Here is an 18,316-nt window from a genome sequence, read left to right as displayed (position 1 = left end):
AGAACCGGGATAACAGCACCTCCAAGACTCAGGCCAGGAACAGTACTGCGAGTGACAGTTTTTTGAAAAGGATATACAGTGAACACCAAAAGTATTTGGACAGTGACACATTTTTTGTTGTTTTGGCTCTGTATTCCAGCACTGTGGATTTGAAATGATACAATCGCTATGGGGTTAAAGCGCAGACTGTCAGCTTTAATTTAAGGGTATTTTCATCCACATCGGATGAACCATTTAGAAATGACAGTTTTTGTGTTACCTTTGAGAGTGGAGAGAATGGAAGAGCAGTGGTACTACTGCAAGTACTGTGGTAAGGAGAACCACCACCAGTGGAAGGCCTATCCAGAGGTCCAAGATTGGTGTGGGCTACGTACACGGCATGGCCATTTATGGCAAAAGTGCCTGCAGCCCAATGGGTTCTCCTGGAAGCTGGAGGAAGAGGAACAGCTACCAGTTCCAAGGAGGAAGTAGCGTCCGTCCCCGGAAGAAGGGGAAGAAGCCAATGCAAGCTCCAGCGCCTGTGAGGGAGAAGTCCAAGGATCCAGTGCCCATGAAGGGGAAGCACGAGCATCCAATGCCCTCAAGGGAGATCTTGGACTGGCTGGTGGACCCTAAGAGTAACTTTGAGGTGGGCCTCCTGATAATGATCAATATGCTGTTGGCCAGAGATGGGGAGCAATGGGAGGCCTGGGAATGACAACACCACCCAGCATCCCTCCCAGAAATCACAGTCATGGTATTCAGTTACCTGGTTGTCGATATGTGACTATCCGCACTGCCTTCAGTCTCAGAGCTGCACCAGTCCCCAGTGACCGGAGCAGAGTCGCACCATAAGAACATAACAGGCCTTTTTAACAGAGTCTGAATGGTGATGAACCAAAGTTGAACCGAGCAGACAAAGCAAATCGGTACCGTGCACACGGTACGGTACCCAAAGTACGGTAACCTTGTTCTCTGTACACAGGGTTTATACGGGACTTGGGGGAAAAAAAACCCCAAAAACCTTGAAAAGCTTTGGATTTTTACATGGTAACATTCATGGCCTTGAAAAGCCTAAAAATAAGAACAGAAGAAAGTTTACAAACAAGAGGAGACCATTCGGCTTATCTTGCTCGTTTGGTTGTTAGTAGCTTATTGACCCCAGAATCTCATCAATCAGCTTCTTGAAGGATCCCAGGGTGTCAGCTTCAACAACATTACTGGGGAGTAGATTCCAGACCCTCACGGTTCTCTGGGTAAAAAAGTGCCTCCTATTTTCTGTTCTGAATGCCCCTTTGTCTAATCTCCATTTGTGACCCCTCGTCCTTGTTTCTTTTATCAGATCGAAAAAGTCCCTTGGATAGACATTGTCAATACCTTTTAGAACTTTGAATGCTTGAATTAGGTCGTCACATAGTGTTCTTTGTTCAAGACTAAATAGATTCAATTCTTTTAGCCTGTCTGCATATGACATCTGCAAATTTAACAAGTTTGCTTACTATACCAGAATATAAATTATTAATGTAGATTAGAAATAGCAGAGGACCTAATACTGATCCCTGTGGTATCCCACTGGCTACCACACTCCATTCTGAAGTTTCTCCTCTAATCAGTACTTTCTGTTTTCTACATGTTAACATCTGAAGGAGAGTCGCACCAGTCCCCAACATCTGAAGGAGAGCCACACCAGACCCCGTGACTGGAGGAGAGCCGCACCAGTCCACGTGACCGGAGGAGAGCAGAACCAGTCCCCCGTGACCGGAGGAGAGTCGCACCAGTCCCATATGACCGAAGGACAGTCGCACCAGTTATATCTTATTCAGGTTTCGGGTCTTTAGTAGTCAAATACCTATTTGGTAATGGTTACACTTTGTACTTGAAAGGGAACTAAACAGGAAAATGTCAAGTAGCAAAACATTGTGACCTGTATCAGTGTTATGTCATAACACTGATACAGGCATTGGCTGAAGCAAAAGAGAATTGAACAAAGAGATATTTAGAACAAAACCAGTTGGCAAGTGATAATCTTGCTAATGCTAATAACAGGCAAGAAAATGTATTTTAAATAGTGCTGGCACAAATATTTAAGCAAACACTGAAATGCTTTTTTTGGCAAAAAAATTACACTGTTCGTGTTTGTTAATATAAACAGAACTTATAAATGACTATAAAAATAATATCATGCAAAGTGAAATAAAGAACATACACTCTTCCTTCAATAAGTAATTTGATGTGGTACCGGTTCATTTTACTCCAGAGATTTTACTGCTATATAGTAGAAATTATACTTTTTTTTTTCCAGCTAATTAAATTTATTATTCAAATATTTGTTTGCATTTCAAAATAATATTGAAAACATGAAAACCCTATGACCCAGCACTCATTTTAAAGCCTTGGTTATTACACCTTATAGAATGATAAAACATCTATATAGACAGATAGTGCCTGTAACAGTGTCAGTCGGACCCTCAGAGAAATACAGACACACTACATGCAAGTCCACCACTACTCAAGCTAACAGAGATAGAGAAAGAGTACCTGTAATGCCAGGGCCAGTCTGATAAGATCCACCACCACCTCCTCGTTGGCAAGCTCCATGCTGATGACTGCCAGCAGGGCATAGAGCGCCTCAAAGTGTGGCCACTGGCTATTTTCCTCTTTACAAGCCAGGAAGATGTGCCGGTACAGCTGCTGGGAGTGCTACACAGAGAGGGCACTACAATTAAGAGCATAGCACCACTTTCTCTTTTTCTCCGATGGAGGTGCTATGCCTAAGGAGATGTAGCACAATACAACCTCCATGCAATGTGTCTGTGGCAACTGTTGAAGCCATTAGTTGTATATCACGTACTTAATCTATTTTCCATAAGTTACTAAAATCTTACTTCACTCCTTCACCAAAAATATAAATATCATTACAGGTGTCAGCAAATGAAAAACCCTGGTGTCAGGTGTCAATACAGTGAAAGTTTGTCACAGTGGTCTATAGTCACAGAGCGTACAATAATGTTGCATAAACGTTGATGCAGCGTTTAATCAAATGTCCCCATTATGCAAGATAGCTCAGTCAATAAGGTGTTACTTCTATGACGAAGCATGTCGCCATAGCTAAAGTTGACTGGCAAAGGGATGATTAAATTAAGACAAATGGTCTTTAATGGCAATACAATGGCACTATAATTGCAACAGACAATTAATGGCTCTGTATTAAGGGCTAACAGTTCCATAAAGGCAGCTACAATGGTACCATTTTCCTATTTTGACTACAAGGTATTATAATGATACAGTGGTAGCCAAAATCAGCTATTTACCTGTCGCATTGCTGTAGCAGTGAGATAACATAGAAGTGTTGCAGCTATGCAATCCTGTTTTTTTCTGACTAGCAATAAATTAGCTGCACTTCATGAGAGCAGAAAATGCATTAAACAAAACAGCAGGGAACGCTGAGGATAATCGTGCATTTTGTCAGAGTTTTGCTAAACTGCGCATGGTCTGGAGTTATGCTCTTATGTCAATTGATTGTTCACACTCGTTCAAACGGGAGGAGTTATAGTTATTGAACTAAAATCAATATAGCAATAAATCAATAAGCTTACAGGATATGATCAGTCCAGCAAGAATCCTTATTATAATATTAATATAAATATGCATTTATACTACCAGTACAGTATTTGTACACTTCCAACTATAATGACTCACTACTCTGTATCAAACTATTATATAGTCCTGGTAATTTTGTATTTGTTAATATATGCATGAAAAGGTGGAGAACTGAAAACAGAGCCTTGAATTTAATAATACACTGAAGTGCAATGATAAAAGACAAAAACAGTTTATATTGTCTTAACGTGTGGCAGAGTAGGGGGTGGAAAGAGGGAAAGTGTAGTCCAGGGGTGTGATATAGGACTACGTCACCCAGAATGCCTTGTGGTTTGTAATTTGAGCCAGGATGGGAAACACCATGGATGAGAATGATTTCAAATAAAAGCAATTACAAAAAACATAAGTAGTTTGGAGCAGTAGTTGAATGCAGCAAGGTATGGAGCAGCTCAGTGCAAGTACAAGCTGATGCAAGTACTGGTACAACTGCCATACATACAGTCCAGTATGGTTGAGATGTTCTAGTGTTTGCAGATGCTGTCTGAACAGGTGTGTCTTGAGGAGGTGCTGGAAGGTGGTCAGAGACTGAGCAGTCCCGATAGCCCTGGATAAGTTGTTCCACCACTTAGGGGCGAGGGTGGAGAAGGAGCGGGCTCTGGAGACAGGTGTGCACATACAGCTAGTCTGCCGGAGGGGGAGGAGCAGAGGGGACATATGTTACAGAATCTATCAAATGCACAGATTCCAATATCATGTTATATTACTCTACTGTTCAGGGATCCATGCCACAAATGGGAAATTTGTAAAAAAGGGATCCATTTTTTAAAAAAAATTTAAATATCCCCTTCTGTTGACAAATAACAATTGAAAACCATACTCTCCTGGGCGACTTGGGGGCCCACTAGAACTGACACTTTCTCTAACCGGACTTTTTTGAGAAAAGCCGGAAGCAGCGGTATAGGCGGGAAATCGTACAAAAACGCTTTGGGCCACTCGTAGGCTGCTCTCAGCTCCCAAGCATTTATGTGCAGGGATGTCCAGCGATCCGACCAGGGTCCGCAAACTCCTCTACCTGCCCAGTTCGCACCCCGAACCAGAGTTGGGTGCGTCTGTCATCACCAATTGACAGTTGTGTATCACTCTTATCCTTGCGCCTTCGCTCAGGTGAGAGGCTTGCCTCCACCAACGTAGAGCTTCCCAGCATAGGCAAGACATTCAGCCGACGGTGTCTGTCGCGCTTGGGGTGCAGCCGAAGGCACTGAGCCGCACTTGGATTGGGCGCTTGTGCAGTCACCCTAGTTGGGTGGGTGATGAAGCCATGGCCATCAGACCCAATAGTTTTTAACACAGCACCAATTGTATTGTGAACCGTTGTTGAACAGGACCATGTAGTTGTGAATGGCAATAACTCTCTCGTCCGACAGGTAGGCTTGCATCATAAGTGGATCAAGTAGACTGTACTTTACACCGGTATTAATTGGCCCTGGCATCGTTGAGGGTGAGACCCAGCCTCAACAGATGCTTCATCACAAATCGCTATGTGGGCCACTGCTCCTTCCTGAAACAGTTGTCCAGGTAATTCATCACCCTGATCATCTGCAGCCACAAGGGAGCGAGGATGGCATACATGCACTTTGAAAATGTGTTGGGGGCTAAGGAGAGGCCGAATCACAGCACGGAAAACTCAGGATGCTCCCCTGTAAGGTCAAGCGGAGATACTTCCTGGACGGTGGATGGATAGGAATGTGGAATCTGCATTCTTTCGGTCCAGTGTGACAGCCTGGCGAGTACAGCGGACGTCAACGTCTCGTGCTCTACCTGCCGAGATGCCTTGCATTCTCGGTGGGAGTGCTGCAGCAATTACTCAGCCGCTGCTCAAAAGTAATGGTCAGGAGAGGTAGGGGCTGCTTTTGAAGGAAGGAGCCACCTTCCCATGAGGCCGCGACATAATCGCATCAAGCTCCTACTCAGCAAAACTGAAATCCGGTTCTGTAACACCCGGGGCAACCATGAACAGCTCAGCTGTGTATTGAAGCACTCAGGCACCAAGGGTGCAGACGCACTGAGGACACTGAGTAAAGTAGAATACACTATTGGTGTACCGAAGCATCGGGGGCACCGAGTGCAGGTGTTGTTGACTGAAGCACTGAGAAGGTGCCCAGCCTTAACCGCGTGAAGTCAACACAACCTGGGGGAAGCACATAGCATACACCGGGGTGGGTACACAGCCTCGAGTGACTGCTGTAGGCAATCAGGAGAGCAGTACAGGCGAGCGCATGGTGCTGCACCATGGTGCAGAGTGGCGATAACCTGGTCCTGGACCGTGTGCAGTCACACAACGTGACAGCGCATAGCGTATGCCAGAGTTCAGCACAGGCTCAAGGAGCTGCGGCATGTTAGGCAGGAATAAAAGTGTACTGCTTTTTTTTTCCTCTAACTGAAAAGGCAGTAATAAAAAACATACAGGCTTAGACACACAGCAATTCAGCTATGGGAGAAACACATTCACCATGCCAGGTGGGTGACCAAGCACGTCGAGTAGGCGGGCTGAAACAAGCCTGTTGATTCAACTCAACAACGGGACACACAGAGCTGGGTCCTGATGGAGGAATCGCACTTGTATTATTTTTTTTATTTCTAAACTGCAAGACAGTGAAATAAAACCACATACACACACACAATAGCAAGCTGTGAGGGTAATAAAACAGACACCACGGCAACGCGGGTGAACTGAAATTTTTAAGTGCACCGAGAGGGCAGGCTGAGCCAGTCCAGCAGAGTCAACTCTACAGCTGGGCACGGCAGAGCTGGGGTCCAGTGGAAGATCACGCGTCTCTTTTTCTTTTTAAACTGCAATAGCAGAGGAACACAAAACAGCGAGTGCTGTAAGGTTTTAAGCAGACTGCAATCGCAAAGCGATGTATGCTGTTACACAGAAAAAGAGTAAACACAGCGCAGTAACTGGACAGGGGTGTATAGCCTTGACTATGTCCAGTCACACGACTGGGGCAGTGCGTAGCCTACAGTGGGGTGGAACACTGTCTACAGGCAGAGGGCAACGAGGCACCTCATGCACCGAGGTACCTGCTTTCCGAGCATCGTGCGCACAGAGTACCATAAGCACTAAGTGCACCACGTACCATGCAGCACCATGCACTCTTGCACTAGCTCTGTAGCAGTGGGCACCACCATGCGTGCTGAGCCCTGTGCGCACTGAGTACCATGCAGCACCGTGAGCTGTTGCGCTAGGTCTGAGGCAGTGGCGGTGCACCGTGCGTTCTCGCACTAGCATTGTATGAAGCACCCTGTGCACCGTGCATCCCAAGTGCCGTGTGCACACAGTACTGTGCATTATGTGCACCACGTACCACACAGCACGTACCGCACTAGTGGAGTAGTGGGCAAGGTCTACGTCCCATGGAGGAGAGCGCAGCTGGAAGAGTCACTCGACAGCGGGGTTACGGCAAAGCCTAGGCCCTGGAGGAACTGTGTACTCTCAGGAATAATAGACAATCACTCACGGATGACTGCACAGGCAGTCACTCTCATACGACAGACAGATATAAAGAGTGGCCTACCCCGCAAGCGGGGAAGCCACTGAAAGACAGAAAGGCAAAAAAGGCTCTGTCTTACAATACCGTCTTGAGAGGGAAAAAGAGAAAGAGCTTACTTTGGGTGACGGTTTTATTCCCTTGGTGGGCGGGACCGAGTGCGTCATCCCAGGAAGGTGCCTGTCGGCAGCTCTGGTATAGAGAGTTCAGCAATACGGACCCGAAGGGCAGGAATATCCCATACCTAATGTCGTGGTGGTCATCTTCAAATTGAAAGGGAAATTGCACAATGGGCTATGTCTTGGATTAAGTGGAGTTTACATTCTTTCAACCAAAACCTTTTCTTTTATGATTTACAGTTTAATAATTGTGGTATATTAGCTACTCATTTCAAGCTTCTATCGCGATACAAAGGTGTATCGTGTTGTAAAGTATCGCAATACATCGATACATGATGAACCGTCTCACCCCTATTCTTCTGAGTTTATATGTTTAAACATTTAAAATTTCCATCCCTACTATGTCCTTGAATGACTGCAAAAAAATTAGAAATAAATGCTAATGATAAAAAAAAAAAAAAAAAAAAAGGGAACTCCTCAATATTTACTAATGATTTAATCTCTAGTGGTTACATTTCACATACTAACTCACCCCAGTGGCACATCCTTTTATTTATTTATTTATTTTGGAGCCAAAGGATGTAGGAAGTGCTGGCACTGCGGTCGAGCTCATAACTGTTCTCCTGTTAACGTGTGAGCATGGTTGAGCTGCACTGCCTTTAATAGTGTCATGAATCAACTGTTAGCATTACCATGTGGGGCCTGGCATTTAGTGTTTCAACCATTTACTAAGCATTTCCATGTGAGGTCTCGTAGCAGCTGGTTTCGCTGTGATAACTGATCTCAGCAATATCTGATGACAAAAACGTGAAAAACATTCTCTGTAGCATTCAGCACTACATTTATAAACAAAGCCGAGTAGAATATGTTTAACTGTTAACATACGTATGTCAATATATCTATCAATAAACAAACTATATTGTAACACAGTGTACATGTTATTGTTTGCTTAGCACGTCCCTTTAAGCTGCATGTTGCAATTATAGGTACTGTACAGCATTGTGCACATATGCTATTGGAACTGGTTTTGCCATTTGGTGTTACTTGTGTTTGTACTTAATAACTGCTCAGTTACTAAATATCCTACATTTTATGCTGAAACACCTGTCCAACCGTGGGTTTACTATTACAAAAATAGCAACTCGAAAAAATGTAGGTAAAAATTTGGTTTCCCAGAGCTTCTTAGCAAAAACAAGCTGGACTCTTTGCCCCACCCCCCCAGTTTATTTTTTACTTTAAAGTAAAGCAACAATGTACATACAGTAGAAACAATGGGAACATACCTTTTTCATGAAGAGGTTGTCTTGTCTGGAGCACTTGTCTACCTTTAACTTGAGCACAGATATATCAGAGATAATGCTGCAGAAAAACAGATATTTAAGATTTTAAAGAAGTAATATCATAGAACAAAACAAGATTGGGATAACTACAGGGATCCTCAATTGGGTATCTACAGAGGAAAACCACAGTATAGATATACAGTAATTACAGCCTGAAATCAAATGGGTTACTCTAAGTAATAAAAAAAAGAAAAACAGGAGTTTCTCCTGGAAGTACTTGATAGTAGGGAACTTGGTCCGGTTGTCATGGCGATCAATGAGGCTGATCAGAATCTCCAGTACCAGAAGGCGTATTTCTGCATCCTCCATTAGTGTGATAGAGAGCAGGGGGTCGAGGAAAGAGCTGGGCAGCGCTGTGAGCATGTTGGTGGTCTGGAACCCTGTGGTCACCTGAAAACAGAGTTGTGCTTATAGAAGTGTGGTTATGTTCCACTGCATTACAAGGTTACAAACTTTAAAAGGCTTGACTGCTCAGATTAATTATGAGCACAAGTGTAGAACATTCCTTTTTTGGGTTTAAGATGAAGAATAGCAGGTGACATGTTTGACTAGCCTGAGAAACCCAGAAACGTACATTGCTTACAGATATTTTTTTCTTGTTTTACTATAGGATCCTTATGTTATCATCCTACATCTTTTATCAATGGTACAGCTGGTCAATTGTACATACCATACATTTATAACCATTTACTTGAAAATGAAAATTCACACAAACAAATGTTTTGTTGAAAATGTAGCTTTTATTAACAGGTGTTTTAGTCGCCCCCTATGTGAAAGACAAAGATTACCTGTAAAATGGTTTCTTTGTAGGATGATGAACTCCACACAGTGTGAACTCCTGGTCTCCATGCTGCTTGGTCAGGAGAAATAAACTGTTCTCTTATCCAGAGATCAATGTTTTTTTTTCAATGCCAAAGCACGTCACTACCAATCATTGTCTAAGTTACGTAAATAAGAACAGTAAAGAAAAAAGGGGAAAGGATAGTAGGATATAGGTGTGTGGTTTACCCTATGAAGAAACCATATTACAGGTATTCTTTGTCTTCTTACCTCGTCTGATGAACTCCACAGTGTGACTCTATACCAAAGCATTTAAGGCAATAGGGTGGTTGGTAGAAGTTAGTAGAGGAAGACAGGGAATACATAGAGTAAAGTAGGCTGAAAAAAGACTTGTAACACTAACAAAGTCTCAGAGGAGGCCCAGGTAACAGCGTGGCAAATGTCCTGTATTGGGCATATTTTAGTTTTGCCCCTATATTAACCCTACCTTACACCATGGGTTTTGATGGATACTGAAAATGGTTTCCTTCCAAGGCTGCAACAGAACTTGATGCAGGATGATGCAGATTAAATGTGTCTGTTTGGAGGCAGTTCTGCCCTGGATCCCTCTACTGAGATCACAGTCACTAGATATGCAGTGCCATTTTTCTTTCACGTAGCCAAGGTCTGAACTGTGGTAACCTAAAGAGTTAAATACCGTCTGAGGCTCCTGAGGCATGATGTGTTTCCTTGGGGTCTTAGGTAGTAGCCCAACCAAACACTCTAGCCCCCCTAGGTGGGACCTACAGAGTGACATTCCCAGTTATGTATTGTGTTGGAAATTGCAACAATGTGAAAATTGATGATAGAGGGTAAATAGAACCCCTGTGAAACAGTTAGCTTGAGGTATGATAACAAATGTAGATTTTGGATCGCACCTAAGGATGACTTCTTTCCATTTGTCTGCCTTTAATTTGAAATGTGTTTATTTTTCTTTACCACGTAGGGTTTGTAGGGTTTAACTATAGGTCTTTAGTAGTTACCCTTCAGTCTCAGGCAGCTAACATCAATCGCGAAGTATTGTGGAAAACATCGTCCTGCTGTTCTGGACAGCAGAGCACTGCTTCTGATATTTCCAGGATCTCAGAAGTCCAAAACTAGTAGTTGAATGTGCCCTGTAGCACATCTGGCAGATCTGTTACTTGTGGGGTACCCTCTGTGCCGAGTAGATCGGAATGCTATTGTTGAGTGCAGAAAGTAGGTCGTCTGGATTGTGTTGCTTATTGATTGAAGTATGCCCTTGTTTTAACTGGGCAAATGGTTTTCAGTGCACAGGAGATTGCTGGAAGTCAGGATGATCTTAGTGAAGGTGTTAGTTGTGGTAACTACTTCACCGGAGTCTGCTCCTTGAAAGTTCCTGTTGTAACTCCCAAATAAAGCGTGATGTTGAGGGAATCTGGGAAGATATAGTTAAAAGAAAAAATGGACACCCCTATCAATGTATATAATTGGATTCATGGAAATGCCAAGAATATGCTGTGGAGAAACGATATTTCCCTGTAGACCAGTAATTTTGTCGTGGAAGACAAAATTAACGACTTCCTACTGGGCTCTACAGTTCTAACCTCCCTTTTTTTTCGAGAGAAAGAGGCTTGTCCTCAAAAGACATCTGATGTTGGTCTATGCCTTGTGAATGCACTTCATCTGTACCTGGTGAATACTTCACCTACAAAGATCTTCAAGAAAAGAGCCCTTTAGCTGGTATTGGTAGGTTCAGATGGAAAACAGAGGTATTACTGTACTCCTCTCCTCTTTTTTTATTTGAACTTTTATTTTAAACGACACCTGGAATTGACCCCTTATGGAAGGATGAGAGCAAAGATTGAACCTATTGTAAAACTTTGTGCATAACCAGCTCAGTGAGCAGACCTGTCTGTCACTAGTGTAAACTGTTTTGAATGTTGTTGGCTATTATCATGTGGGGTAGCCGGGTCAATTCCAGTTCTATGACCCCCTTGTAGAATGTCGAGTAGAGGTAGGAATACCCTCGGATGGTGTAGCCAGAAATCAATCTGGCTATTGAAATTGAGAGAATTAAATCCTTCTTAAAACAGTATAAGCATATCTGCATGCAATGATTTACCAATATGTTATTATTATTTCACTCGGCAGGCGTCTTAACAAGGTGACCTATAAAATTTACAGGCAATGTATATGCTTGGCCATAAAACTTGAGAGGATGAAAATCCCTTCTAAATAGCATCAGCATGTAACAAACTTCCTTAATGTAACCATAAGCATATACTGACCCCATAATGAAACATTCATTATTCAGGATTCAGCAAGTAATAGGGTACAGCATTAAAAAGTGATGTAAAGTGCACCAGTAGAATATGCTTAAACAGGAACTGTTTATTGTAAGTAATCTTAGGATGTATATTGGTAACCATATAAGCAAAGACAAAATAAAGCTGTAGATCAGTAAAGCACTGTATCAAACACTTGCATAGCAAAGGCACACTATGCATAAAGTGTAAATTATTTTAATCGCCAGTTATGTGCATTTACATAGAAATATATAATCAACCCAACAATCAGCAAGATACAGCCATTCACCATGGAACATGTTGCACAGTTTAGAATAAAACAATACATAAAAATATACACAGACCCAACTTTGCAGGTAGAGTATGCACAGGTAGAGGACAAAAAATTGAAACACCAGGGTAAATGAGGGGCACCGAGTATATGAAAGCAAGGTCTTCCACACAGATGTGGCTCATGCGTTAATTAAGCAAATAACATCCCAGTATGCTTAGGGTTATATTAGCCAAGTTGCCTATAATTATGGCTAGCATGGCTGCAAGAGGAGACCTCAGTGACTTTGAAAGAAGGGTGATTGTTGGGGCATGTTTGGCAGGAGCTTCAGTGACTAAGAGAGCTCAACTTTCTGATGTTTCACAAGCAATGGTGTCTAAGGTGATGTCGGCATGGAACTCCAAAGGAAATCTCCATCAGCAAAGGGCAACAGTGGGCAGAAGCGCATACTCCAGGATTGTGATATCCGTGCATTAATTCAAGAACAGGCGAACAACTGCAAATCAATTGACTGCAATTTCAACCTGGGGCATGAGCAGCCAGTTTCATCAAAAACTGGTCTGCCGAGAACTCCACAGAGTGGGATACCATAGTCGGGTTGCAGTGCACAAACCGCTCATCACACCTTGCATTGCACGTTTGCTAGTCCAGTGGTGCAAAGAGAACAGGCAATGGACTACCGAGCAGTAGAGAAATGTGATATGGTCAGATGAATCATCCTTCACCATGTTCTCGACAAATGGATGAGTGCAGATGTGGAGCCAACTAAAGAACTCTACAGCCCTGAGTGCTTGGTTCCAATAGTGAAGGGTTTTGGTGGTTCCATAATGTTGTGGGGCACATTTTCCTGGCATGGCTTGGGTGCACTCATTCCCTTAGAAGGCAAGGTCAATGCTAATCGACCGATAATAATCGACTGCTAATCGATGCTAATAATGTTAATGCTACTTAATGGTACTGAGTGATCACCTTCACCCCCATGTTGCAGCATTTCTTTCCTGCCGCGGTGGGGGGGGTGTCTTCCAGGATGACAATGCCCCCATCCACAGAGCATGTGTGGTCGCCAAATGGTTTGACGAGGATGACACTGATGTTATCCATATGTTATGGCTTTCTCAATCAATAGATCTGAACCCAATGGAGCACTTATGAGATATTTGGAATGACGCCTGAGACAGCGTTTTCCACCTTCATCAACCAGGTGTGAGTTGATTGACTTTCTTGTGGAAGAATGGTGATGCATCCCTCCTGCAGAATTCCAGAGGGTGGTAGCCGCATGTGGTGGCCCAACGCCCTATTAAGTGACTTTACATTGGTGTATATATATATATATATATATATATATATATATATATATATATATATATATATATATATATTCTTGTATATGGTGCTGATCAAGTCTCGGTACGTTTTCTCAATTCCTTGTTTTTTCGGGAGAGCTTAATACAAATCTTGTGTAAACAGAGTCAAAGGCTTTTTCATAGTCAATGAATCCCAAGTAAAGTGGTAGTTTGTACTCGTTGCTGGTTTGAATCACTTGCCGTACAACTAGAAGATTATCCATTGTGCTAAATCCACTGCTGAATCCTGCTTGCTCATTTGATTGTGCCTAGTCAAATTTATATTGAAGTCTGTTGGTGAGTATCTTGTTAAAAATTCTGTACATTATAGGAAGTTAGTAGGTCTGTAGTTCTTTATTTCCTTTCTATGTAAAAGTATCACCGATGCGTGTTCCAGTCGTTTGGCACTTTCTTTTGCTTAAAATTTGATTTGCTTAGAATTGATTTTAAAATTTTATTGCTGACATATAAGGCTCTTCATGGGCTAGCTCCGACTTATCTTTTATCTTTTTACGCTCCCACTTGCAACCTTTGCTCTGCTGATCTCAGACTGCTGTGTGTCCCACCTGCTCGCCTGCACTCTATGGGCGACAGGGCCTTCTGTCGCTATGCCCCCAAATTATAGAACTCTATTCCACTAGAGATCAGGGACTCAGCTTCTTTGAGTGTTTTTAAAGTCAATTTAAAGACTTACTTTTTTAGAAAAGCGTTTTTATGATTTTTATGATTGTTTATTTCCTTGTTTTTTTTATTTTATGCATAATATGTTTATTTATTGCAGCATTATTAATTGTGAAGCGCTCTGAGATGACTGCTTTTAAGGGCGCTATATAAAATAAAGTTTTATTATTATTATTATTATTATTATTATTATTACAACAATCTGTAAAAATACGCGACAGTATTTTTGTCAGTTCTTCATATCCTTTCTCAATGTCAATCATTATGCCGTCTTCTCCGGTTGCCTTTCCTGCCTTATTATGTTTGATAGCATGTTTCACTTCTTCCAGCAGAACGTCTGGAACTTCTTCCTTGGGTTGGCTTTTTTTCCATTTCATCTTTGTCATCTGCTGCATTGCTCTTTTCATCTTGACATAATTTTCTGTAAAAGTCTTCGACTCTTAAAATCAATTTGCGTTTCTTGATCAGAGTCCCATCTTCTTGTTTCATTGCTAAAATCTGTTCTCCCCCACCCCCACCCCGATGCTTAGTCTTTGTTTTACTTTCTTCATGTTTCGGTTGTTTTCAATAGTTTTCTCTACCAACCTACAGTTGAACGACGGTATATCCTCAGTAATGCGCTTTCTTACTATGTTGCAGAGTTCAATCTTTTCAATCTTTGACTTCAGAGCTGCTGTTTGTTTCATTTCCCTTATTTTCATCATCCGGAATTTTGTATAATTTATATTTTATAATTTATATTCTCTTGTATAATCTTCTGGTTGCATTTTGTACTCTGTGTTCCAGCGATGTTTTTCGTTGTTTCTCCAATTACTTGAGTCACTTCCTCATAGATTTTGTTTACTTCGATTGCTTCATCTTTAAATCATCTTCATCTTCGTCATCACGAGTTTCTCTCTCTCTCTCCAGTGCTGTTTTGCATCTTACAAGTCTGATGGCCTGTGTTAAAATTGTTCAGTACTGAGACATCTTATACAGTGTGCTTCTTGTTGGTGAGTATGTAGTCAATTTCATTCTTCACTCCATTAGGTCCTCTCCATGTCCATTTCCTGATAGGTTTCTTCTGGAAGAAAGTGTTCATGATGAATAAGTTCTTGTTCTCTGCAAATTCGACTAGTTTGTTGTCCCTCTCGAGTGTCCAAATTTGCTGACAGAATTCTAATCTTCTGCTCAATAATAAGAATTTATTTTAAGAACTTATTTATTTTTACTTTCCCTTATTTAACACAGTTATTATTTACACAGCGTATTCTTTAACCTAACTTTATTTTTGATCTTGAACACTTTACATTATTAAATGTATTTGTTTCCAGTTGGTTTACATTGCCCTTTCACATTTTATTCATTTCTCTTTGGTTAGGATATATATATATATATATATATATATATATATATATATATATATATATATATATATATATATATATATATATATATGTGCAGAATGTAAACACAACAGTCTACATTTTACATCAATAGCTCATTGGGCACATACATAATGTTATTTACATTTTAAATAGTGAGCAGATAGGTTTGTTGATTGTTTGAGTAGTATTGGGATAACAAAATATTGACATATAAGACACATGATTTCATAAAAACACCAGGTGCTCAGTGTTTGGTATTTGAGTTGAGTTAAAATTGCTAAAATTAGTTGATTTAATAATTTGTATAAATAGCCATTCTAAAAGTTCTAAAAATTCTAAAAATTAACACAAGAACAGCGAAGATACAACCATGCCCCGCTTGAGTAATGAGATCGTCTGGTTGTTATCGGCATGATTGAAGGCAGTCTGTCTGAGAGTTGCACAGAGAATGACATGTTGTGCTTCAACAATCGGCAGAGTATTCCAGAGAACCCAGGAAACCAGCTCTTTGAGGGAAGGCCATGTCGTGGAAGGCAGAGGGTCACCACAGTGGCCCTGGACAGTTATGCTGACTGTTGCGTTGTTCAAGCCAACCGGTGGGGCGGTGGAAGAGTGATGATGTGGGGAGGAATCTTTAACACAAGAACGCCTTTGGTGCAGATTGAGGGCAACCTTACTGCTCAGCGATACATTGACAAAGTCCTTGAGGCAACAGTTTTTCCATTCCTGCAAGCCAATCTGAAAGTGTTGATTTTCCAGCAGGACAATGCAAGACCACACAGTGCTAGGATTACATTGCACAACTGCATGAAAACAATGTTGAGGTCTTGCCGTGGCCAGCTTTTTCTCCTGACACGAGTCCAATAGAACATCTGTGGGACCAAATCACCAGTGCCATCCACAGGAGGCAACCACGACTTGCTAACGTTTGCTAGCTAGCTGCAGCTGCACAGGAAGAGTGGCAGAACATCCCACAGCAGTCTGTCCAGAGGCTAATCAGGTCTACGCATCAACGTTGCCAGGATTGTGTTAATAGTCAGGGAGGTCATACCCGATACTAACTTTGTAATGTTTTTATTTTGACAGTGTGTCACGTTACATACTGAAAATGTATCATGATTCTTTGATCTGCATTTTTGTTTGATATCTATGTTTAAAATATGTGATTAAACCCAGTAAACCTGAGTGTAGTATTATACCCATCTAGCCCTTCCCATGTACACACACTCAAAATTATACTTGGCTGTAGTAATATTTGAACGTTAAATGTCTCCATCCCATTCACGTAGAAACCAAAACAAATCCAAAAAAAATGTTAGATATAATTTCAATCCAAAAATAAAAAAATCCAATAAAAAAGAAAAACACTCTTCAAAGAAAACCGAATGGCCATTCAAAAAATATATTCCAACAGCCATTTGTAACACAAGAAAAGGTTTGGTCTCACCCGGGTGTATTTGCAGTCCTCTGTGTAGATTCTTCCTATTCATTTGATGCTGCAATCTGCTATTTTAAAAGTCCTTTTGGTCCATAATTATTCAAAACAGAAAAGGCACAAAGTAAAAACAGGAGGCTGTGTGATCTAGTGGTTAAAATCCTGGCTCACTCATTGTGTGACCTTAAGCAATTCACTTAATCTCCTTGTGCTTCTTTCGGGTGAGATGTTGTTGTATGTGACTCTGTAGCTGATGCATAGTTCACACCACCCCCAGCCCCACCCCACCCCCCAATTTCTGTAGGTCGCCTTGGATAAAGGCATCTGCTAAATAAACTAATAATAAAAATAGAATAGTAACATTTGAAAAAATAACAAAGAGTGTTGTTGTGCACTTTAGCACCATTAAAGACAGACTTATATTTTGACTGGTTACCAAAATAGAATACGACTGACAAAAGATAGACGTGCAGGTTAACACAGACTAGCAATATGTTGGCTCATGATGACTACCGACAAAAGCCAAAATGGCAAAGCACTTCATTACCTGTCCACTTCCCTTTTTGAACTAGTCGGCAACAGGCAAAGGGAAAGAGTGTACCGCCCCCAACTATGGATAGCAGAAGGGGTAAAAATACAAAAATGTGTAGCAGCAAAGACATATTAAAAGGTACTAAAAACCAGCACAATATGAAAACAAATGATTAACTAATGCCTGAAAGAGTTTCTTTTTAAAAACGAGGCAGTTATCTACCTAGATTTAATCATAAAATATGTTTTTAAACAAATTGGATAGAATTTTCCTGGCCAGGCTTACTGCCATTCATTTAAGAATAAGGCATGTGCTGAGCTTATTGCAACACAAAAGGGGCAGTTGCAACAAGCATATCGGTATGGAAGGATTTAACAATATTGTTATTATTATTATTTCGTTTGGCAGATGCCTTAATAAGGCAACTTTATAGGGTTTTAGAGGAAATCTGTGTTTGGCTATTGTTAGTTAAGAGATTGAAATCCTTCTTAAAACAGCACCAGCATATCTGTATGTAATGATTTACCAATATTTTATTATTACTTCATCTGGCAGACACTCTTATAGGGTGACTTACCAGAGTACAGGACAAATCTCTAGCCCATTAGGTCTCCAGACTTCCTTCTATAATTTGTATTTATTTACTGGTACAATACCCATACTTACCTATTTGGGTCTGGTACTTGTTTAAGTCTGTGTTCTTAAGTTACGAGAGAAACCTTCTCATCCCAGAATCAACATACATGTATGCAGGTGAATTCTCTATACATCCTGTTGGGTCTCCAGACCACCTCATAGAAGGGGAACCCTTTAGAGGTTTTCTGATCCTCTGCAGCAGCATATAGTACAAGAATAGTACCCTCAGAAGTCGGTATATAACATTCAGCAGAGGGTGAAACCCTCTCACAGCGTCAGCATTGGTACTGTATATACACAAAAGTATATTCCAGTGTGTTGTCATCAGGGCAGGAGTCAGTGGCGCCATCCGAACCATCCATTGCAGGCAGAGTAC

The 18,316-nt window shown here is 41.4% G+C and overlaps 1 protein-coding gene across 3 annotated transcripts in view; it reads right to left on the bottom strand.

The window, feature by feature from the left end:
- The window catches only part of LOC121316004 (protein EFR3 homolog B), a 253,193-nt gene that overhangs the window by 45,778 nt on the left and 189,099 nt on the right, over positions 1–18,316 (bottom strand). For all 3 annotated transcript variants that reach the window (XM_041250675.1, XM_041250674.1, XM_041250676.1), the window contains 3 exons: positions 8,807–8,979; positions 8,533–8,608; positions 2,518–2,679 (listed from right to left, as the gene is read on the bottom strand). In XM_041250675.1, the coding sequence (XP_041106609.1) occupies positions 2,518–2,679; positions 8,533–8,608; positions 8,807–8,979 (411 nt within the window). The remainder of the gene's footprint in view (positions 1–2,517; positions 2,680–8,532; positions 8,609–8,806; positions 8,980–18,316) is intronic.

Source organism: Polyodon spathula, chromosome 5, assembly GCF_017654505.1.
Source record: "Polyodon spathula isolate WHYD16114869_AA chromosome 5, ASM1765450v1, whole genome shotgun sequence".
NCBI lineage: Eukaryota > Metazoa > Chordata > Actinopteri > Acipenseriformes > Polyodontidae > Polyodon > Polyodon spathula.
The sequence above is the reverse complement of the archived record's forward strand: the minus strand, read 5'-3'. Positions and strand labels throughout refer to the sequence as shown.